This window comes from Alligator mississippiensis, chromosome 12 (genome assembly GCF_030867095.1).
Source record: "Alligator mississippiensis isolate rAllMis1 chromosome 12, rAllMis1, whole genome shotgun sequence".
Lineage (NCBI taxonomy): Eukaryota > Metazoa > Chordata > Crocodylia > Alligatoridae > Alligator > Alligator mississippiensis.
This window is the reverse complement of record NC_081835.1, coordinates 19166786-19191310: the sequence shown is the minus strand read 5'-3', so window position 1 is coordinate 19191310 and position 24525 is coordinate 19166786. Positions and strand designations below refer to the sequence as shown.

Here is a 24525-nt window from a genome sequence, read left to right as displayed (position 1 = left end):
TCAGGGGTGTCTGTAAAGTGCACCAAATACATGGTGATGGCTCCATGGAGAAGCTGCCAACTGAGGTCCCCGGTGACTTACGGGATCAAGGTGGAATACAGACTTGTCCACTGAGGACCCTCAGCCCTGCCCGTGCCATCACCTAGAGTGTCCCACCACTTGTTGTCAGGGCAGGACATGAGGACACGACGATGGATTGAGCACAGCATGACCATGTAAAGCTGGCAGCAGTCAGTTGTTTGTACGTGGACTGGCTTGATATCCCCCAGACTGCTACAATAGTTGGGTGGTGGGTGTTGTGGACTCTGCTGAGGCAGTGCCCCAAAACTAGCTCCAGAGTGCTGGGGGATGGGGACTGCCCTCATACAGGACCTGTCAATACAGGTGAAGGCAGTGGGTGGTAGTGCAGCCTCTACCTCCTGGAATAAGCGAAAGGGAGCACAGAGTGTGGGTAGCTCTATGCACTGGGCCAGCGCAGAAGGATCTGCCCACCCCTGCCTAGCATAGTGCAGAAGGTAGAATTATAGAAAGTTAGGGTTGGAAGGGACCTCAGGTCATCTAGTCCAACACTCTGCTCAAGCGGGATCAGCCCCAACTAGATCATTCCAGCCAAAGCTTTGTCTAGCTGGGGTATGGGAACCCCCAAAGATGGAGTTTCCACCACTTCTCTGGGTAACCCATTCCAGTGTTTTACTACCCTCTTAGTGAGAAAATTCTTCCTAATATCTAACCTAAATGTCCCTTGCTGCAACCTGAGACTTGCTTCTTGTTCTGTCTTCTGCCACCCCTGAGAATAGTCTAGGTCCATCCTCTTTCAAACCCCACTTCAGGTAGTTGAAGACTGCTATTACGTCTCCTTCAGTCTCCTTCTCTAGATTAAATAAGCTCAGTTCCCCCAATCTTTCCTCATAAATCATGTCCCCCAGCCCTCTCACCATTTTTGTCACCCTCCACTGGACTCTCCAATTTGTCTGCATCCAGGAGAGCAGATTTAGGTTAGACATCAGGAAAAACTTCTTTACTGTCAGGATTGCCAGAAACTAGAATGAGCTTCCAAGGGAGGCGGTGCTCTCCCCTACCTTGGGGGTCTTTAAGAGGAGGCTAGACATGCACCTGGCTGGGGTCATCTGACCCCAGCACTCTTTTGTGCCCAGGGCAGGGGGTTGGACTCAATGACCTGCTAACATCCCTTCCGACCCAAACATATATGAATCCTTTCTGTAGTGGGGGGCCCAAAACTGAACACAGTACTCCAGATGTGGCCTCAGCCATGCTGAACAGAGGGGAATAATCATTTCCCTTGACCTACTGGCAATACACCTACCAGTGCAGCCCAGTATGCTGTTAGCCTTCTTGGCAATGAGGGCACACTGCTGACTCATATTCAGCTTATTGTCCACTGTAATCCCCAGGTCCTTTTCTGCAGAGCTGCTGCCCAACCAGGCAGCCCCCAGCCTATACTAGTGCACAGGATTGTTTCATCCTAAATGCAGGATTTTGCACTCGTCCTTGCTGAACCTCATGAGATTCCTTTTGGCTCAATCCTCCAATTTGTCTATTTCACTCTGAATCCTAGCCCTACCCTCTAGCATATCTACTACTCCCTGCAGCTTGATGACATCTGCAAATTTGCTGAGGGTGCACTCTATGCCATCTTCCAGGTCATTGACGAAGACATTGAACAAAACTGGCCCCACCCAAGGTCTCCAATATGAGTGATGTTGGCCAGGACCATCCTCCAGTGCACCCAGGGCACCTCTGTCACCAGCACCATCAGCTGTAGGTTTTTCAGCAGCGGCTCAGTGAGGAGGTCAATGGTCTGGGTGACTGTGTCTGGGGACCCAGATCAACAGCCTCCAGGCCCTAAGGAGGTACTGGGAGAAGTCTGGCAGCTATTCCAGGTCCTGCTTGGGGAGATCTCACAGGGAGAAGAGCTGTCAGTCACACCAGTACCCTCAGAGGTGGTGGAGGAAAACGCAGCTGATCAGGCACCACATTGCCTGGCTATTTGCACTGTACAGCAGCCTCCTCAAGGCCTGAATACAGGTGTGGACCTGGTTGCAGAGGCAGACCAGGCCATTCATGTCCTCCTGCATGGGGAGGCTCAGGATACCTCCAGAGAACCAGTGATGTCCCAGCCAGAAGAAACCTAGTACCTATCTCTGGAGACTGGCCAGGAGATCTGGGGGCATGGCCAGGGTGTTGAAACGATGCCAAAGAACGAACAGGACTAGCTGGTTGAGGATTAGTGTCCTCCCATGAAGGGAGAGACACTGTAACAGTCCTGCCCATGCCTGCAGCTGCTCAAACACCCTGACCTCCAGCTTGTGTCAGTTCTCCAGCTTGTGCCTCCAACTTGTGTCAGCTCTCCAGATGGAGCAGCGAGCCCACACTCTGTTGGATGTACTGCAGCGCAGGTGGGAGCAAGCTCACCTGCCACCTGTCACTCACTATCAGACCAGAGCTCTTGACCCAGTTGACCCAGACAGAGGCGGCAGCTGAGTAGGTGGATCTGCAGGTCTCCAGATGCACCAGGTCACCCGGGTCTTGGACGGTGAGGCTTATGTTGGTGGCATATGGTGACAGAACCACTCGCATGGCCAGCTCCTTGAGCACCAGCACTACCACCTGCTTGTGCAGGAGGCAGAGGAACAGCTCAAAGGAAATGACATAGAGCTGGGCTGGCAGTGGACAACCTTGATGCTCTCCCAGCTGTGGACTCTGTCAGTGTCCTATCGAGCCTGACCATACACTCTGTGAAGGCATACAGCACCTGGGGAAACTGCACGAAGTGGAGACCAGAGCCAAATGTCCTCAGCGTGCCTGTGAGGTATCTGTGATCCACCCTGTCAAACACCTTCTCCTGATCAAGGGAAAGGAGGACAAATGACAGGCTGTCCCTGCGAGCAAGCTCAAGGAGGTCTCACACCAGGTACTGGCTGTCGAAGATGGAGCACCCTGCAACCGTATATCTGGTTGAGGTGAATCACATCTGCCTGCACAGACTCAGGCACAGCAAGATGACTTTTGCTATGACCTTAGTCAGAAGAGGGGAGCGAGACTGGGTGCCAGTTCCTCAGGTCACAGGAGTCCCCCTTGTTGGACAGCAGCATCAGGGCAGCCCTCCTGCACGACAGGATGAAGACGGCAGTTCTTATGTTGTAAGTGGACAGAAACAAAGCCCCACTTCTGTTCTTCCTTTAGTTGCTAACACCAAGCTCCAGAAAGGGGCTGGATTTGGCATCCACATGGCATCGCCTACTGGGACCATTGCTGGGTCAGGTCAATACCTCAGCTCTTCACTCAGTTTGAAGAGGGAGAGGAGCAGCAGGATGATTAGTTTCCCAGTGCCAAGGATAAACCATCATGAAAACACAGTGAGGAATTAAAAAAAAAAAATCAAAGAAGGCAACAACCACACAGCAAAGGCCCTTCCAGGGGACGGGAGCCAGGAAGGCAGGTTTACCACCCCTGCTGCATACAGCAGCTGAGCCTGGGAACCAAAGTGACTGCTTGGGGACAGAAGAGAGGGACTCTCAGTCACTGCCACTGAAAGCTGCATGGACCTTCCCTGACCTCACTTCCCCTCCAGCCAACAGGACACAGAGCGATCACCACGGCTGAGACAACACCCTCTAACACCCCGCGGAACCTTCCTCCCCGGCCACCCGTGCAGAGCCTTTTGAACGTCGCACAAGCGGAAGTGGATGGGCGGGTTCTAAAGAAAAGCAACCCCGCGCTGTGACAGACACGAGCAAGCCCCAATTAGCAGCTGCGCTGGCGCAGAGGGACCCAATGGCGGCGCGGGGGGCGGGGCCGGGGCCGTGGCGCCGGCCGCCTAGGTAACGCGCAGGCCGCGTGGGAACCGCTGCTGCCGCTGCTGTCTCCGCCGTCGCCATGAAGATCGAGGAGGTGAAGAGCACGTCGAAGACGCAGCGCATCGCAGCGCACAGCCATGTCAAGGGGCTCGGCCTGGACGACAGCGGCGCCGCCAAGCCCGCGAGCGCCGGGCTCGTGGGGCAGGAGAACGCGCGCGAGGTCCGCGACCCCCGCCCCTCCCCCGCGGGATGCACCCTGCCCCTCCCCCACCCCGTGCGATGAACCCCTCCCTGTTCCTCCCCCGTGGGACGGACCCCCCCCCCCCGCCACACGTCCCCCCCCCCCGCTCCCCGCTGCCCCCAGGCAACATGGTGAGCTCTGGGGCAGCCCCCTCCTCTGCCCTGGCCTCAGTTTCCCTGTCCCTGCAATAACACCCGTGCTGCCTCTCTGCGTTCTACGCATTTGAAGGCACGTTTCTGACCGGCTGGTAACTACGGACATGTCTTCCTTTTTTCAGGCCTGCGGTGTGATAGTGGAATTGATCAAAAGCAAGAAGATGGCCGGCAGAGCCGTGCTGTTGGCAGGACCGCCCGGCACTGGCAAGGTATCGTTTTGCTTGGGGCCAAAAGGCTTCCCCGCCGCGACTGTTTCTGAGGCACCGTTTCACCAGGCAGCTTCCCCGGCAGTCATGTTGGACTGGAACCAGGGTGGCCTTTGCGGCTGATCACTGCTTGACATCACATCTCCCTGCGATACGTATTTTGGCAGAAACCAATAGTTCATCTAGGTATCAGCCGCATAACACTAATGCAGGAAAATGACGGTATCATAGTCTTATGAAGTCTGTTTTTTTTGGAGGAAGCCCCAGGATTGGGGTTTTAAAAGTATTAACTTTTTTTGCACTACTTAAGGTTTAAGCATTTTCATGAGAGATGGTAAAATGATTTCTCCGCACTATCCGGAGTTTTAAAATTCTTCGTGTTGGTGCTCTTAAGTTTCTTGGGTAAAAACCCGTGTGTGTGTGTGCGTGTGTATATGCACAGGTTTGTTTCTGCATGTAAGAAACAAGGGAGAAAAGCTTGAGGATTTTTATTTTTAAGAAGAATTAAGGGTTTCTGGTCTCTCCATCTCCCCGTCCATTTTCTCACTTGTTGGATTCCTATTTTGTTAGAGATTTGGGGCATTGAATTAGGTTTATCAGAAAGTAGAACTGGAAGGGACCTCATGAGGTTATCTAGTCCATCCCCCTGCTCAAGGGAAGATCATTTCCATGTAAACCATTCCAGTGTCCATCTAACCTGCTCGTGACAATTTCTAGGGACAGCAATGCCTCTCTCAGTGGCCTGTTTCCAATGCTTAACCATCCTCATAGTGAGGAAGCTGTTCCAAATCTCCAGCCTAAATTTCCTCCATGAGCTTTCAATGTTTAGAAAACATCTGGAGAGCCTTTCAGTTGCAGATCTTGAGAAGTGGAGTATTGCTATCCACCTTCTGACCATATTAAAGTAAGTAAGGATGATCATTCCCAACTCCCCTGCCCCTGTGCTCTAGCACAGAGAAGTATGCAAACGTCAGCAGGCATGGTTCATGGGGTGAATTGATTTACCCCCTACTTCAGTTTTAGAAAGGATGCTTGGTATTTTCCTCCACCTGTAAAAATGGAATGCTGTGAAGATTAAAATAGTATTTATTCTTAACTTTGTGGAGCAGTAATCTTTTTTTTCCATAAGTTCTTGTTACTTCTTCTGAAAATATATGTGTATGATCTTCAAATGTTTTGAATTTTTATAGACTGCTTTGGCGCTGGCTATTGCTCAAGAATTGGGAAGTAAGGTTCCCTTTTGTCCTATGGTTGGAAGCGAGGTCTACTCAACTGAGATAAAAAAGACAGAAGTCCTGATGGAAAACTTCAGAAGGGCGATTGGTAAGTACTTGTTAAAAACCATGAGGGAGGGTAAAGTGGCTGTTTGGCTTTTCCGAAAAGAAAGCAGAAAATACCAGCTCTTTGGAGCAGTCCTGTTGAGCAGGCCCCACTGTCATGTTCTGATTTTTATAATTCTCTTTTTAGCACTGTTGGACATTCTTACCAGCTTAGTTGAATCAGGATGCTTTTCTGATAATTCCACATCTCCCCACCTTAGTTATTCCAGCTGAGTCTTCTTTCACTCTTCTCTTTCCATGCCCTCCAGGATCTTTTCTCAATCTTGTAAGTGGCTGTTGAACAAACCTGGAAGAAACTTTCTTTACAGTCTTGGCACTGACCTAGGCTCTGCAGGAGGGTTTTGTAGAAAGGGAGATGCTCTTTTCTCTTTCCCTTTAATATTCTCAGTTCATGCTTGTCAAAAACTCAAACGTAAGCATCCCACACTTAGCCTGGCTTCTTATTCCAGATGAGCATAAGAGACTGGTCTAAGCCACAAAAATGAGTATTGGATTCAGTTAACTTCCTTTTCAGTTCTAGTATGCTTTTTCTACTTAAGATGTTCTGTTTCAATTTATCTGGAAGAACAAAGTTAAGTTGGCAGTACAGCCTCATTGAGTATCTAAAATCTTTTATGATTGCTGCTGACAGCTGATAAAAGTCCATCAGAAGTGGTCCGTGCATGCACATGGATTGTACGGAGATAGCCTAATTGTTTTTAGTATTGAACACATTACCAGTTAACTTTCCTGTTTTCGTATCATGATTTGCTATGGACTTCAACTAGGTATCTAGTGGTGGGAAGGTGAAGACATCTCTCTCTCTTTCTCTCCCCCTGTCTACCTGTATGCAGCAACCAAACAAAAGTGACCTATTGATTTCTGTAAGAAAGCGACTTTCTATAGTGTGCAGTGTTAAAGTTACTGTTAAGTTGCTAGGGCTTGGGGGAGGGGAGTTAGGGACAGAGAGAGAGCAGTCTGCAGTATTTCCTTGACGTGATGAAGTTCCCTGTCAGAGACTTGGAAATTTGAACCAGCAAATGAAATCTGTGTCATCCACGTTGTCATTCCATAGAGATAGCAATAATTTAACTCTCTAGTTAACAGCCAGCCACATTGTTAGCACTCCACAGTCCCTGGATGTCAGCACAGAGAAGGCATCTAAACAAATATTGGTGTTAGTGAAAGATGGAGATTCTTTTAGTCCCTTCTGTTGAATTCCGTTGTAGATTCACCTAGCACAAATGATTGTTAAACATTCCTTTGGATTGATGAATTATTGTAAAAAAAAAATCCTCATAAACCAATTTTAGAAGGTTTAACCCACTTTTTTCATGATGTAAATAGTTTTCAGCCATGCTCAAATCTGACCAGTTGAATTTCACCTTTGTTGGCTGATATATAAGGTTTTGTAAAGTGTTTCCAAGAAAAGATTATGTAAGTTTTCCAAGTGGGAGTAACCTGCAGTGCAAAGCATGTGGTGACTATAAGATAGTACACCATGGATATAAGTGGGACTTCAGTTTTGAGTCTCACTTAGTGCTTTGTAATGAGGGTCCTCAGTGATAGGTCATACTAGATGCAGGGTCTAATTCATGACTCCAGCAAAGTACTTTCACTCACTTTAGCCCCCCCCCCAAGTTTGCTGAAATGATTCAAACAGTTAATAAGCTGACTCTCAAGTGTCTTTCAGAAAGTTTCTTGTTCTTGGATGTAACAAGAGTCCTTCCTTTTGCAACCATCATAACCAGAAACGGTGCTGTGCATTTTCCTGATGTTCTGGGCCTTGCTCATAAATGTGCTTTCTAGCAATGTAGCCAGTATGGTTCCCCTGTTTCCTTTTAGATTTGCTGTATCAAGTCGAGGGCACGCTGCCAGAACTGTTATTGGGGTTCCTTAAAATGTGAGATTCTGGAGTTTGTTGTATACTAAGTGCCATTCTGGATGCCAGTCGCCTACTGCCTGCGCTGGAGAATTTTCAATTTATGAGAGACATAAAAACACAGTGGATCAGGAGATCAGAGGGTGGAGTTCCCCTCTTTTTAACTTGTGGGTCTTAATCCTATATAAAGGCAGTTGTTGCTGAAAAGGCTGATAGAAGTTAATGGTAAATCCCAGTTGAAGTAAAAATAATAATAATAGTATAATCATAATTTAAAATATGATTATGAGTATAATCATAACTGCTGCCTAAAATATCCTTAGATCTCCAACCCATAACTGAGTGCTTTACAGGTAAGCAAGACTTTACTCAAGTTGCCACTAATGAGCCAGTACATACAGGACCCTACAAGTTCCTTTTTGGAATTATGCTTCTAAATACATGTACAAGAAATGCCTAGGTCATCTCTTCCTCTTCCAAGTTTGCTTCCTTCCTTAAATTAAACTTCACTCCCATTACATCCAAATAAAATTCCTAAAAGCTAAGGAGCGATGCTAATCCATTTATATTGTTGCAGAAGAGTAACCAGATGGAGTTTATCTATAAAACTTCTCAATGTGATGCCATCTTCTTTATGTAAATTACGCTACTCCGAGATTTAATTTCTTATTTTGTGCACATTAAGATATTATCTGGAAATATTAAGTACATTCCTGTAATTCAATTCTCTGATGCATGTTGCAAGATTTTAAATAAAAAAGACAAATTATCCCACAGAAGAATGATCAAACCATTTACCTTTATTTATTTATTTATTTTTACATTAAAATTCCCATGCTTAATCTGAGTCCAGCAGGGGGAGACAGACTAACATTTGTCAAATAACATTTTTTCACTCTCTGCAGCTCTCAGTTACTGGTAAAGTCCTGATCCATGTATTTAGTCTAAAACCAAATTAAAAAGAAAGTTTTGTGCATTTCTAATGTGTTCAGACTCTACAAATTGACTAGCATCTATCTAATTACAGCCTGTCCGTATGCTATAAGCTTCTTTACCTTGTAATATTAAGAAACCTGCAAAATGAGTTGATTATAGTGGCCACAGAAGTTAATAGGCATTCAGATAGTCAGGCAGTAGGAACCCTTGAGAAATACAGAGGTGGACACGCAAATATGCATGGAAATAGCATATCAACAGTGGGTTCTGATGTCACCCTCTGAAGTAGTTTGGGTTTTGCATAGCAGCCAGGGGTCTGTTAAACTATATCTGGTCTGTGTTTTTCTGTGGTACATTAACTTTGAAAAATAAGAACACTATCAAATATTTTAACCTCTTAGAAACTCTTCAAATAAAAAAGAATGCTCTTTGGCCCTTTTAAAGGTACATAAAAGTATAGTTTGTTTTTAGTTTCAACAGATATTTGTGTTTCAGTTTGGCAGATAATTTTTGAGTCCCTGAAAAATATAAAAATCCCGGTTATATACCAGCATCACTAATCTGTATTTTCAGAACGTTGTTGTGTGGCTCTTCTATCTGTGGCACTTATAAAGAAAAATGGTTTTCTGCAAAACCCCTTAAAGGGTGGACAAAAGCATGAACTATCAGGGCTTTGTTACAGAACTTGTAGGTTATAATTTGGACTTCAGCTGCATGAATATCCTTAAGCTTTTTCTTTCATGTGATCTGAGGATAAATATATTCTCTTTATAATATAGCAATGGGGGAATTACCAGTGGTGTTTTCTACTTTCCAAGGTAGGAAGTACTACAAAGAATGTTGTAGCACGTACATAATATGTTATTTATATGATTTCTATAAATAATATGTATGTTCTCTGAGGTCTGGTGTCATTGGCAAGGATGAATGCTAGATGGCAAGAGTCTAGAATAATTAAATATAATTATTAATTGATGCATGCACTGAAATTGCTCTAAACAATTTCTTGTAGGGCTGAGGATTAAAGAAACCAAGGAAGTTTATGAAGGTGAAGTCACAGAGTTAACTCCTTGTGAGACTGAGAATCCTATGGGAGGATATGGGAAAACGATTAGCCATGTAATTATAGGACTCAAAACAGCTAAAGGAACCAAGCAATTAAAGGTATGTATGATTGATTCCCCAACCCATCTTTCGGTGTTCCAGATCTGGAGTTTCACTTCCTAGTTGCACTTGGTTACCATTTTACTTGTTTTGGAGCTCCATCTTATTGCCAGATAAAGAGGAAAAGCCTATTTCTTCCCCCAGTCACCAAGCACAGACCCATGTTCCTTTTCAGGAACTGTTAGACTGTACCTGTGTTTCTTACTGTGAACCAGAAGACTTATATGAGGAAAACTTTCTCCATTGAACTACCAACTATTGTTCCTGGGGCTTGATTATCTGGGAGCCCTGTGAAATATCCCATTCCTCCCTGTCTTCTCTCTCCCAACACACAAACATATATCCCTTTTGACAGCCGAAAGGATTGTTCAGGCTGCAGGAGATGCTGCCAGTTTCACAGCGTTGCTAGCCCTGTGGAACAAAGGGCTAAGCTTCGGAGCCAAACTGATCTGCCTCTGCCTGGCAGTACAGTTTGCTGGTATGCAATATTCAGCCAGACCTCCACTACAACCTCATATTTGTCCTAACCATTAAGTGCAAAATATTCCTTTTTTTCCCATTATTACCCCTCTGAATTGTCAAGGTTAGCTACTTGAAATCTTGCCTGTATTAATATAAATTATTTCATTAATCACTTTCCTCCATTTCTTATCAAGGGAGTAAGCTCTAGTGATGTCAGCACGTTTCTGGCCCCCACTCCCTGTGAATTCTGTTGCTAAATTAGACCCAGACCTTTTTTGCTTTCTTAAGACAAGTCTCTCTACCTCTTCTGCCTGGTTTTCTCTTCCTGTCAGTAAAATGGGGATAAGAGACTTTACAGCAACATCTGCCTGCTGTTTAGTAAAAATTGTCTTTCCTTTGTTCGCTTTGAAAATACAGTCAGAGAATCTCACAGTGAAAAATAAATGAGCCATGCTTCAAGCAGTGCAAAAAAGTGTGTGCCTCTTCTATTTTCTGTCTTGCCTAGTTACGTAACCACATGGCAGAGATCGAACAAAAGGTTCACATCACGACAGAAAGACACTGAATAGTCAAGTAGTGTGATCTATTCCAGGAACAACAGCCAACCCTTTAAAAAAAGTTTGACTAACAGCCAAAGAGCACCACCACATCCTAAGAACCAACAGTTTAAGCGTGAAGTATAATGGCATCCTCTTCCTGAATTCAGAGATCTATTAGGCTTGAAAATCAGGCATTTCAAATACCCTTATAAATAAAAGTTTAGTAAATGTAGCTTAGTCATAGAGTCTCTTCCTCAAATAGCAGGTGAAGTCAATAAGGAAATTTTAGTATAAAGTTTTGAGTATTCTTTTGTAAATTTGATGATAAAGATTCAATAGAGTCTTATCAGTTCCCTGTGTTTTTTGGCTTTGTGACCATCTAAATTCTTTATTATTGCAGTAAAGGAGTAAACTCCTGTATTATTGTAATTAAAAAACTTCAACTAAAGTCTGTTCTCCTGTCGTCATTCTGGAATTCAGTGGAACTGTTTAACCTACTGTGTTATATGTGTGCTTGTCTCTAGCTGGACCCCAGCATCTTTGAAAGTTTGCAGAAGGAGAGAGTGGAAGCAGGGGATGTGATTTACATTGAAGCAAACAGTGGAGCTGTCAAGGTAAAGCCAAGAATGGAATGACACTCTTGCTCTAGTGCAGGGCTGTCCAACTTTGGAGTGGCCAGGGACCACAGGGCCCCTGGCCACATGTTGTGTGGGCTGCATGCCTCCTGGGCTGTGTACCACACTGCATAGGCAACCCTGCTGCACACTGCTGGTGCCCCTATACCATGTGCCACCTCCCCTTCTGCCCTCTGCAGTGGGTGACTCCACCCTCTGGGGTCTGCCTGAACCTCCTAGCTATGGACTTATTTGGTCCTTCAGGTCATACCATCCTACCTCACCCCGCCCCATCTCCAGGGGTGGGGGCAGAAAACAGAAACTGGAAGAAGGAATATGAGTCCAGAGACCCTGGTAGAACAAGCAGAATGATATGGGGACAGGAACCCAAACCAGAAGCCTAGAAGCTGTAGATTAACACCTCAGGAGCTGCACAGTTGGACAGCTCTGTTCATGTGTATGCACTTCGGAGGGCTTGGTCCTACTGACCTGGCAGGGCTGGATAGGAAACTAGTTAAGGATAGGCCCAGGACTCTGCGGCTGTGGTGGGAGAAATGCCACTTATCCAAAGAGAGCAGTCATCCAGTTCACGGTTAAGGTCACCTAGAGAGAAAGCTATCACTGCAGCTGCTTGAGCTGCGCTTGCTTTCTTTACTACAAGACCAAGACATCTTTCTTTAAAAAAGAGAATGACTAAAGTTGTTTGGGTTTTTCTTTCTCAAGCTGAAATGTGCAATGTATTTAATCTTTCTTTTATCTCACTGGTATTTTCTTCACAAGATATATGCATGTAGAAGGGAATACTGCATTAGTTAGCATTCTTTTCATATCTGATTTAAACCGTAGTGTACAGCGATACTTGCTGTTTAATGGATGAGCATAATATTTTGTATCATATAATAAATCACCCACCTACAGTGGAGTCTTGAACAGTTTTTCCAATCTCTTAGTTAATCTGTTGGGTTTGTCCTTTAGTGAGAATTGCATACAGTAAAAAGAAGAGGAGCCAGAGAGTGGAATATTCTCACTGTGGAAAATTTCAGGTGTTTTTCAACAAGGTTTTTGAGCGTAGATCAGTTGATAGGATATGCATGTTGCCCAGCAAGGAATGGGACATATTCTGAATTGTCAGCTGGAGCTTGTCAGGGCTAGAATTGTGAGCCAAGCCCTTTATCAGCTGTATGTCACTCAAGGTCTTTGCAGTGAAACCAACTGAATACCTGTGTTTCTCTTCTTCCCTTTTTTCAGAGGCAAGGCAGGTGCGATACTTATGCCACAGAATTTGACCTTGAAGCTGAGGAGTACGTCCCCTTGCCAAAGGGTGATGTCCACAAGAAAAAAGAAATTATTCAGGATGTCACCCTGCATGACCTGGATGTGGCCAATGCTAGACCTCAGGTACTTAAGAGCCTGGAGATGGATTCAGGAGTAATCCAGGGGATGGGGATGGGAAATGCTGCAGGCCCTAAATCCAGTCTGCCTCCTCACTGTAGGAAGAGCAGTAGTAGCACCTCAGAACACACCTTTTTTCCCTTCTCCGTAGGAGACCCCTTTTGCAGCTGGCCCTACAAACAGCTCCTCTGCACATTTTGAGGAAACAACATTGTGTCTTGCATATTTACATGTCTAGTCACAAAATCCTCAGTGTCTGTAATATATTTCCCATGTCTGCTCATGCCCTATATCATACACAGAAAGCAGACTTTTGCTAAGTGAGGTGACAGGAAGAGAAGCAAATAAGGGGGAAAGAATAGAGGTAGGGAAAAAAGAGATGTTGCACTGTGCCAGAACACAAACTGAGATGAGAAGGAGCATGAGCCTCAGGTATCAAAAGGGGCATCTCCCACACAAAAACCTCAAGGAACAACTGCATAATCTGTACCAGACAGTCTTCATCCCAAATGCCAAACTCCCTTCATGGCTAAAGCCAACAGATGAGATCTTTATAGGTAACATTTGCCATCACTATGTGAAAGAGTTCATTATTTTCCATCCTGAAAGCCTAAAGAAGTCAGCTAGCGGCAGCCAGAAGGTTTGCAGCATCTTTATTTATTAAAATCTTCTGCATACTGATTAACTTCCTTTGCTCTGCATTTATGGTTTGTTGGCTGTGAAATGAGAACTGCAAGCACTTTGATAAATGGCCTTTAAATTTGTCTGACTACACTGTACTTTCTGTTAATGCCCCTGTATCCTTTAGAAATGGTTTATAACTTCTTATTGTGTTCCCAGTGACTTGCAGTAGAGCCCTGAAAAGAGGAGATCTCTTTATACCCCAGTAGTGGGAGGCCATCACTCTGTATCTTAAACCAGACCACTGATATTTTGTGGGTTTTTATATGAAAAGGGACAGTTTCAGTGTCAACATACTCACAATTAGAAGTCCCACCATTTTAATATGCCCAGTTTCAAAATAACCTCCTCTAAAACAAAATTCCCATTTAGCCTATGTAAACAAGATGTGCCAAAGTCAAAATGCAGCCACTCCTGTATTGGTGGGTGGTAACAGTTGCATTATAAGCAGGCAGTCTGTCTTTCTACTCCCCAACCATTTCCATACTTGTGACCTAGGATTAAGGTGGATGGTACTGTAGAAAAGGATTTCAGGCTGTGGGCTTGGAGTGGTTCCCCTAATGTACTGACCTGCAAAGAGGGTCTATACAGCCTCTAGTTAAAAGGATAGTGCCTGGAATGCCAGGAAAGTAGTTAATGGGTTGGACTGTTAGAGTAGAATCAACCACTGTTAGAGAAAACTATAAAAGGGCTTCAAATAAATCACATCTTTAACTTTGAGTGAAATACATAAAATCCTAGTTTCTAGTGTCTGTTCTATATCAAACCTTCTGCATTAAACAGTTCAAAGGATGCACTAATGAACTGTAACTCCGTCTCATCTAGGGTGGGCAGGACATCCTTTCCATGATGGGACAGTTGATGAAACCCAAGAAAACAGAAATCACAGGTATGAAAACTGCTTCCACAATGACCTCATTGCAACATTAGCCCAGCCCTGTATTTTGGTCAACTGGCCAAGGATTTGAAAGATCTGGGTGCGTTTGTTTGTTGTTGCATGTTGTGGGAATAAAGTACCTATAACGATGATTACCTTACTTAGCTTTTTAAAGACAATACATTTGATACTTGTAGTTCAATGATTGGAATGAGATATATAACATATGTATTGCATTTTGTAATACCTGACTGGTGAACAACTTTTTGAGAGATAATGTTGGGCAGACACTAATATTAGCTCCCATGCTTTCAGAAAGTTACCTCCAGAAATGCTGTGGGCCCATATGTTCTATGGAGACATACTGGTACAATTACAGAACAAAAATTCTCTTGTTATGAGGTGCAGTACGTTTCCTGTCACATTACATAACTATACAACAGTTTGTCAAAGTAGGAAGATGACTCCTAATGAATCAAAGAATTCAGCTTGCTATAGCATTGTCCATAGCAATAGCCTGTGGATGCTGTTAAAGGAGCTGTTTTTCTGCCTTCCTACAAATCACTGAAGGAAAAAAATCTACAGTAGAAAGCTTTCCTTCTGTTTACTTTGAAAGAAACGATGCTTCCATAGGTGCCTGCCTAAATGCCAATCAAAGTCTGTTTTAGTACCTAAATTCAGTGGTGCTGTTTTGAAGCATTCCTCTTTGGAGGTCATTTTATCTACACTGAAGTTAAATTTTGTCCATGTAACCGCCTGCACAGCTTTGAGATCTGTTTGCTGAAAAAGCTGAAGACCTATGTTTTTTGCTTTGAATACAAACAACATGTGAAATACAAAACCCACATTTAACTTTCCTTCCAGTCGCACTTGGACATACTGTTAAATTTTCTGTTGAAAATGTCAGTCAAATGTCATTTGATTTAGAAGTTACTTTTTTCTTAACATCACTTCAGAGTTCCTCACAAGCCATGTGGGTAGGAGGTTTATCACAGTTGAAAGAAGTAAGAACTCAGTTCAAGCAGATTATTCCTGTACTCGTGGTGAATAGCAAAAAATTCTTTTCTTGCTCACAGTCTGGTGTCTCAGTGCATTACGTTAATCTGGGTCTTTTTTTCAAATGTAGATGATGTATGTATGTGGGATATAGAACAACAAGCATCAAAGATAAAAATAGCAATTGAGAAACTAGGAATTGCCCGTCTGCATCAGACTTGCTGTCCATCTCACCCAGTGTCCCCCTAACAATGGCCACTACCAGACACTGTAGATGGGGGTGGTATAGGCAGCTGCATTAGACATAAACACAGAATGGCGATGCAGACTAATGCTGAGCTTTATAGTTGGAAATTGTCTTAGGCCCTGAAATGAGGTACAGCATCCTTTTCAGTAATTGTAGCGTTAATTTAAACTATGTTTGTTATCACATGCAAATACTCCCTGTCTGTGAATCCAAATTCCTGATTGCTAGGCACTCCCTGTGACAGCGAGTTCCACAGCCTACAGGTTGGCATGGGGGAGAGGGGAGGTATTTTCCTTCTATTAGTTTTGAATTTGTCAGTTTTATAATTGCTTTGATTGTCCCTTTGCTCTTGTGTTGCAAGAGAGAGAAAACAAAACCAGATCTGATGTTCCTTATTGTTTATCTCTGTATCTAAATAGACACACCATTCCAATCTTTTCAGCCTCTCTTCCTGTGAAATTTCCAGACCCATTAACCATCTGTGCCATCTGAACTCTGTCTCTTTCTGCAAAATCCCTTTTGAGACAGGATAACCAGCCCTGCAGGCAGTGTTCCAGGGTGTCCACATCACTGTGTGTTTCCACAATGTTCTGTTTTATTTGTCATTTTGTCCCTTGTGCATGTAATGTTTTGTTTGTTTTTATGGCCACTGCTGGGCATTGAGTTTTCATGATGACAGCCAGATCCCTTTACCTTGTAGAGCATAGTAGTAGTTCAAATGTTTTGCCTTCAGCATGCGTTATTTTGCAGTTATGGTCACTTAAGTTCATTGAGTCAATTAAGATTTTATAGTTGCATCACTGTTTTCTTCTGATATATTGTGAAACTTGGCAGCTTAGCCTGTCTTAGTCCGCACCTGGAATTTTTGTAGGCTTGCCTTGATAGGATAAGTTATCAGTTTGGAATCAAAATGCTGGAAAAGAGGTAGCACCCATTTCAGTCTCTCAGGGTTCCTTACGTAAATCCAGAGGCCTCTAACAGGACAACTAAAATGGTTTTCTTTCCTGCTTTTTAGACAAGCTTCGAGGGGAGATAAACAAGGTGGTGAATAAATACATTGATCAAGGCATTGCAGAGCTGGTCCCAGGTGTGCTCTTTGTAGATGAGGTTCACATGCTGGATATTGAATGTTTCACATATCTGCATCGAGCACTGGAATCGTCTATCTCGCCCATAGTCATCTTTGCTTCCAACCGAGGGAACTGCATTATCAGGTACAGTGTCTGCAGCGGAATTCTGCATGATTCACATCTGTCTGTAATCCTTCGAATTAGCTGCCTCAGCACAATGAACTATGATCTTTAAATGTTTTCATCTTTGGTACCGACACCCCTGTGATAATCTTTTGGCTGGGTCACAAGCTCTATCAGTGCTGGAGAGCTGCTTCAGGGCTGCATCAAAGGGAAAGCACTTAATTCTGAGGTGACTGCAGGTTAGAGGATGGTGGAAGTATTTTTTTTTTTATCTCGTTTTCAGGGACACACCTCTGTTTCTTTTCCCTTGCCATTCTGCTAGAATTCCTTTCCTCTCTTGCTTCCTTCACCAAACATATATGTTCTCCAGGAATATTCAAAACACTGCTACTAAAAACTTCCTAGGTTATAACTTTCTCCTGCTTCTTCTACCCTGTCCCCTTTCAGGCCTCTTGTTCTCTCCCTTCTCTGTTTCATTGGATTTAACATACTTGTTCTTGCCTTTAGGGCCTCTCACAGTTCAGTCCCTCTCCATTTATACCCTTTTTTGTCACAGTGTTGGTTTGGCCTCCTCAACTCCTCCAGCCAGTCACTTAGCCCATCTCTTCCATAAGCCCCTTCACACTTTTGTCTGTCTCCACTTCACCAAGGTGTACACACACTGAATTTTTCAGTAAAACCACTCTCCTGTTCTGCTATCATGTTGCCTATGGTAAATTGCCAACTGATAATGTCTAGACAGGCTGCCAGTAGGGATTGCTACTATCTGTTAATTGAGTCAACCTGCGAATCGTGCACAGAGCTCATCTATGTAACCAGCTGCCTGTACCCTACTTCTCCCTCCCCTATTGGTTACACCCACTCGGTGCATCTGGTCTTTGTGTCGCTCCATCCCCGTTACTTAGCTATCAAGGTGATAAGTGCTTTAAACACATTTGAGATAGATATTGTGTTGCTTTCTTGGTCAAAAAAGGCAAGTGTTGGCTGCCTCATGAAAGGGAAACACATCAGTGTCCGGCGCACGCAGTCCCCCTGGAACAACAAATCTGATTTGTTGGAGGAGGAATTCTTTAGAACAAGTATTAGTCCTACACAGTCTAGGGCAATTATGATTCTTTAAATTCCATCCTTCAAAATGGAAGATGTTTATATACTGTTGAACCAAGTGATTTAAGATGTATTCTCCTTTAAATATGCCTATAGGTAACCTTAAGGAGAATCAAGCAGTGCACCTAGTACCTGTATAATATAGATGGCTGTATCCTAATAGTGCATCCTAATAGCACTAGAACTGGCTTCAGGTGAAAGAGTGACATCTACTGGGGAATGTAGCAGGAGATGTTTAGGAAAGTTTATTTCCTCATTAATGCTTTGCACAGTGTCCCATGGGGGGTGATGAGTAGAGCCTGAAACAATCAGATAACCCACAGTGGAAGTAGAATTGTTTACTAGAAGCATAGCATCTTTGGCTGTGATCTCAGTAGATCTCGTAAGCTCAGTGGAGTTGTCACAACTGATCATGCTCAGTTTGACTGACTTCTGAAAAGCCTCACTGTTTCAAGAAGAACCTAGAATTCCTGAAGTTACTTTTTCCTGCTGGAAACCAAGTGCTGGAGGTTCTGTACTATAAGAATGCCTCGCACTGTTCAGTCAATGGAGAATATGAACCACTACAGTAGTTGGGGGAAGAAGGGGAGGGAAAGAGCACCAGTGTACAGTAATAAACAGTAGAACAGCTGGTTTAACAGGAAGAGATGCTCTCTAAATGTTCAGTGTTGTATACAGTTTCTATTTAATTTCCTAATGCTTTGATAACAATGACTTGCTCCTTCCTGGGACACATGCTATACACTTGGAATTGTCAGAGGTTAAGATCATTGGAGATTGACTAATACTATATAGTTTTACTGTACTGTAAGGAAGCCTGCACCCCACTAGTTACCACCACCAGTAATATTTCTCTGCAAAATTTCTAAAGTAAAAGGAATAGTTTCTCTATGTGTTGTTCCAGATTAGATTACAAACTCTGGGGTCAGTTCCCTGGTCAAGCATGCAGTGTGTGTGGGTGCATGTATGGGGGAGGGTGGGGCGTGCATGCCATGCGAGAATAAATCCAGCAGCCTGTGGCTCTTTTATGGCAGTCACCCAATGGTTATTAACATTAACCCAGCCCACATACTGAACTTCAGAACAAGGAATCTAATCTTTTGTCTCTCTTTCAGAGGCACAGAGGATGTAGTTTCCCCTCATGGAATACCACTGGACCTTCTCGACAGGGTAATGATTATTCGAACCATGCTGTACACGCCACAGGAAATGAAACAGGTAAGGGTTTGGGGGTTTTTAAGATCCAGCTAGACAAAGCCTTGCCTGGAACAATATAGTTGAGGATGGTCCTGCTTTGAGTTAGGGGTCTGGACTAGATTACTTCCTGAGGTCCCTCATTTTCTTTTATTTAAACAAGTCTTGAAAAAGTCTTTGGAACTGTGGCTCGTTAGGATTAAGAACAAGCACTGTCCTGGGCATGGTATTGTAATGTAGTTTGACCTCTACTTGGACAACAGTCTGCTCCCAGAACCTTGTCTGTACCATGTAACCTCCTATATAAGTAGTACTTCATTGCTGTTCTGCTTTATTTTTTCCTGGATGACCAGTATTGGATTAGTATCATCTGAATCTTCTCTGCCAAATGGCCATATTGGTAAATTGTCTGGAGTTTGAAAGTGACACCCAACTTATGTGAAATGGTGTGGATTGCTGCTACACTTATCTCTGATATGGATTTGCTGCCTGCAGAGTCTGTGTGCTCCAGCAGCCTGTCCTGTGTCTCAGTATAAGAAGTAGCGCTGCAAGCTGGGCCTTCTTGCTTCCACAGGCTGCACCTGCATATTAAAGATGAGAGGAGCTGTGGTGCACAACCCTGTGGACTGTTTTTCTGCCACCATTGCACTAGCTGGACTTTCTGTAGCTTTTAACTGTACAGGTTCTGCATTCTAAAACAGCGCAGTAAACCTCTTCACACTTCTGGGTCAGGCTTGGGAGTGTAAGCACAGCAAGGATGTGTTGTAGCAAAACATTTCTGAATGCCCAAGACTTTCCTGTGGGGCCATTGCAATGTATTATGTATCGATTATAATCCTTGGGTGCCATTATGATGCATCGTGTCAAAGATCCCCCTCATTAGCGTCTCAATACTGTGAAGTGACACGATACAGGAGCCATTATGGTTTATCATGTCAATTCTTTGTATTATTTAAGAGATAGTGTCAATGGAGGAGAGCGTTGTCACAAGATAATAGTCTCCCGCTGCTGGATAAGTGCCAAGGTGAAGCTGAGGCATTTATCGCATATAAACGTAGAGGCAAAGCCTCGTTTCATTTGGTATGAGGAGGCTTTCTTGGATCACGGTTTCAAGTTATACTCGAGATGATTTCTGAGCACCTGAAAGAATAGCTAAAGCACTTCAGTGTAGATTAAAGTAGAAGTGGCCAGAGGGTACAGTAATACAATTGGGTTTTATCTGTACATTAAGCCAGTTTTAAAGTTTGACTTTCACTCAAAACCTGGGGATTCACTGAGGGATGCTACTGTGTCCTGGACTTATCCCTATTGTACCTAGATTTTCTGGGCACAAAGGGCGAGGCAAGATAGTGGCAGCATGTCCTTTGAATTGCCCTGCTTTTGTTGAATTAAAATCATTCTTAACACTGTAATGTAGTTTATAATAAAATAAACTACTGTGTGCTGTGCTATCATACTGGACACACTCAAATTATCCTTGTAGACTATTAAGTGATTAAAGACCTAATTTATGAACTCTCTATTTTCAGAGGAGCCGTGTGATGGCTCTTCATGATTGGGAGGGGAGGAAGGTGGAGAGGAAGAGCTGTAGTAAAACTTTTGTTTTTAAAGCCAAATATTAAAGCTCACAGATTATGCTCTTTTATACCCTGACACACAGTGCTAAATGTTTCTGTAATTAGATAATCCTGCCTTCCCCAGTATAATAAAGTCTTGCTTAATGAGTCCTACTTGGGTAGGAAGGACCTGGAGCTTGGCACACAAACTGAGGGTGGAATTTACTTTGTGTCACTTTTTTGAGTTTGCTTGCTGCTTTTTTTTTTTTACCTTTCATGCTAGAAGGTGGTGGCTTCCACAGACCATGCCTTCTGCACAGAAATGACCCTTTTTGCCCTCACAGGATCAAGCATCGAACATTCTGTTTGTGCCACAGTTGATTTTAATCACAAAAAACAGTTTGTGGAAACTTTAACTTGGATGCATTCAAAAATGCACCTGCACAATTTTTTTTTGTCTTGGTAATATGGATAATGCTAAGCGATGTAAGATTACTGCATCTTGTGTACATTTTAAAACTATAATCAGAGATCATAAGAATGCCAAATATCTTCATTCTACCTGGATGAGGAGAAATTCCACTTTAATATGGACTTTAATGTAGTGGCAGTGTTCTGTTCTGTTCAGCTTCTGCATATGTACTTGTACTTGGATAGTAAGGGGGCATAACTGGAACTTTTTTCCTGGTCTTGAACTATTTTACCTGAAATACTTCCCTTACCCTTCCATAAACACCTTTTTTATATGTATTTGCTGTCTTTAATATCTTGATTCTTGCTTGCTTGGTAACTTAGCAGAACCTAGCCCAAGATGAAAGTTTAAAAACACCATTTTTAAATGTCGTATTAACCTAGATTAGCACTTCAAGGTGTGGTATTTCTGGGAAGGGTCTGTGTTGAACAGCTGTATCTAGAAGCTTGGAGAAGTGAAGTTTAGTTGACTTACAAGTTGGAAAAAAATCTTAAGGTTGCCATTCATACTAAATATTCTAAAAACTGCTTCAGATTGTAATGTTACGAGTAGAACTTTCTGCCATGTCAAATTCCCCCCTTCCCACAACCCTGACTCCCCCCCAGTGCATTTTTATGGCTTTAATTTAAACGAGTGCTTCTTGATATCTTGTTTACAAAGCTGCCAAAGTGAAAAATACCTGTATTATATGAGGCTTGCAGTTCCAGAGTTATCTCAGCACTACAACACAACATCATTATCCAGTCTGCCCCTTATCACTCAGCTGGTAATACGGACTGCAGGGAGACTTGTGCCACTTTTGTTACAGCTTTATACGCTCAGGCTTATTGGCGATATCTTGCTCTCCAACTTTACAAAGATCTTCAAACTGGTACAAGCTAGAGACTGTTCTTGAAAGATTAGATTCTTCCCAGTGATTTTTTTGTGGGGGTAGGTGAACCTTATAAAGAAACTTTTTGATTTATTTTACCATCTTGTTTATCAAGTGAATAAAAAGTATGTTGTGGAGTGAGCAGCAGAGGGGAAAGCATAGCTTTCCATAGGGTTTGTCAGAGGACTATGCTTTACAGCAGTGACTATATAGTGCACAACTGGGTTGGGAGATCAGCGTAGCTCTGTGCTTCTGTGTTCACAGGGCTCTAGCTGCCTTTGTTAATGGCTGAGCATGTAGTAAGCATCACCTATATAAGCTTTTATTTTCTGATTCTAATTAACAAGAATACTTAAGTCTTTCAGAATCACCATAAATTTTTACCATGCCACATAGTCGCACTCATCTGCCACATACAATGATATGCAAAAAAAATATATATATATTATATTGCCTGTTAAAAGTCAGTCATTCTGGATGACTTAGAAATGTGCATGTCTGCCTTTAAAGCGGATACTCTAGGGGTAAAATTAAATTAGCAGCGTATCCAGTTTGTGCAACCTATTTCTATGAGCTCAAAAGCCTGGCATTTACTATTGTTCACATTACTTGACTGATGCAGCTTCATTTAGTCACCTTATTTAACCAAACAGATCATAAAACTTCGTGCCCAGACAGAGGGAATTAACATTAGTGAGGAAGCCCTAAACCATCTAGGAGAAATTGGTACCAAGACAACCTTAAGGTAAGCAGGACTTATTCCATTTTTTTTCCTTTTGCATCGTGGAGCAACTGGGTGGGGAAACATCCTGGGATAATAGACTTTCTTCCTGATTCAGGGGTGAAACTTAGTTGCTGTACAGTGACATTTAGCTAGGTAAGAGTGGCAATGAACTTAATGAAAGGGGTTGTCCTTCCATTTTCTCCCAATGTTGAGGTGCATTGCTGCCTTTTTATACCTTTGGTATTGAGAGATCTGCTTATGAATATGCTAGTGTTACCTGTACCCTTTTTGGAGTTTACTCTAATGTACTGGATTGTAACTATTAAATCAATCTTACACTCTTCCTGCATTTGATCATAGGTATGCTGTGCAGTTACTGACCCCAGCTAACCTGCTTGCCAAGATTAATGGGAAAGACAGCATTGAGAAGGAGCACATTGAAGAAATAAATGAACTTTTCTATGATGCCAAATCCTCCGCAAAAATCCTGGCTGATCAACAAGAAAAGTATATGAAATGAAGTAGCTTGTTGCATGGCTCTTAACCCTTTCCAAGAGTTTGGTTAATTATTGCAAAAGAAATGTTCATGGTTAATCTGTATTGGAACAGAAAATAATAGAAAAATACAAGTAAAAATATTTCATCAAGACAGTTGGCTGTTCAGTATTCATCCTGTGCTGGCAAGCAGTAAGATGCTTCCTGATGCCTACAATGTCTTAGTCTCCCTCATATTATGAGTATAAAAGAAATAGATATACATGCCCATTGTTTTGTTTGTCCTTTAGATTTGGTAACAAAAGTACTCTTGACAAAAGCTGATGCTTGATAACTTTATTTTCTTTATGAACTTTTGTTTTAAAATAGTGTGGAAAAAAGTCCTTCCTTTTAATAAGAGGTGTGTTGTTTTTTTTTAACTGAAGTTTGTTTGAAGTGATTTATAATAAAATATTTCAAGAATTTTTGTGGATTTTACTGTGTGCTAACCTACCTGAAGAAATGTCCTCCTTTCTTTTGACTTCAGTAAATTAAAGTTAAGGAAAAGAAAACTGGAAAAGCAAAATAGAAAAAAATAGATCTTATACCATTGATGCTTTATAACATGATGTTCCATTATTTTAGAAACATCAAGAATATAAAATTGTGGGTTTTAGAAATTTTTTTCTGAACACTTATATTCTATTTTTTCTGAACCTAAAATACAGAGTGCTAATTCTCTCAAGCATGTTTCAAAACCCTGGGTTTATTTGAAGACCTAGGGCCGGGATTCTCAAACCCCAGGCCACAGCCCAGTGCCGAGCTATATGGCTTGGCTGCTGGACTGGAAGTAGTCACAGCCTGCGGCAGTGCAGGGTTTGCCCCCCCCCCCCCTCCAGCCAGGGTGGGGTATCCTTCCCTGTCTTCTGGCCAAAAATTCTGGCTACAGTCGGCTGCGACTGCTGGGCTGTGGTTTGCTGGGCTACGACATAAAAACTTTGGGAGCCCCTGACCAAGGGTATTAAATCTTTAACAAAGATATGTATTTTTTTTTCCAATTGCTTCTTTCAGTTGGTAGTGCCCATTACTCAGTTCTTTTTAAGCGGTCTGAATAAAACCCACTTCTTCTTTGGGTTAACTGGATTCTATTTTCTTGGTATGCCTTCCTAATATTTCTCTAGGTATCTGTGTCTTCTCCCAGGAATATGTGTGGCTAGATAATTATTTCTAGCAGTAATTGATTAGATAATATTGGGTTTAATTAGTTTAATTTCCTTCTCTTCTCAGATGAACTTGGGCAAGTTGCTGAGTCTTTGTGTCTCAGTTTCCCTCTCCATAAAGTGCAGATGACAGGGTTTCAGTACTTGACAAGGATGAGAGGACAAATCATTAAAAAAATCAAAGC

General features: G+C 42.9%; 1 protein-coding gene across 1 annotated transcript; it reads left to right on the top strand.

The window, feature by feature from the left end:
- Positions 1–3817: 3817 nt before the first annotated feature.
- Positions 3818–23603, top strand: RUVBL1 (RuvB like AAA ATPase 1). Its single transcript, XM_006264416.4, has 11 exons — positions 3818–4038; positions 4337–4423; positions 5611–5743; positions 9570–9721; positions 11247–11336; positions 12585–12734; positions 14235–14298; positions 16545–16743; positions 18945–19047; positions 22576–22667; positions 23007–23603. The coding sequence occupies exons 1-11, from the start codon at positions 3898–3900 to the stop codon at positions 23164–23166; spliced, it is 1371 nt and encodes a 456-aa protein (XP_006264478.1). The 5' UTR covers positions 3818–3897; the 3' UTR covers positions 23167–23603.
- The last annotated feature ends 922 nt before the right edge of the window (positions 23604–24525 follow it).

Excerpts from the sequence above, each read along its gene's own strand:
- RUVBL1 (XM_006264416.4), top strand. The coding sequence starts at position 3,898 with ATGAAGATCGAGGAGGTGAAGAGCACGTCGAAGACGCAGCGCATCGCA. Across the intron at positions 14,299-16,544 it reads CAAGAAAACAGAAATCACAG|ACAAGCTTCGAGGGGAGATA; the intron begins GTATGAAAACTG and ends CCTGCTTTTTAG. Across the intron at positions 19,048-22,575 it reads CGCCACAGGAAATGAAACAG|ATCATAAAACTTCGTGCCCA; the intron begins GTAAGGGTTTGG and ends TTAACCAAACAG.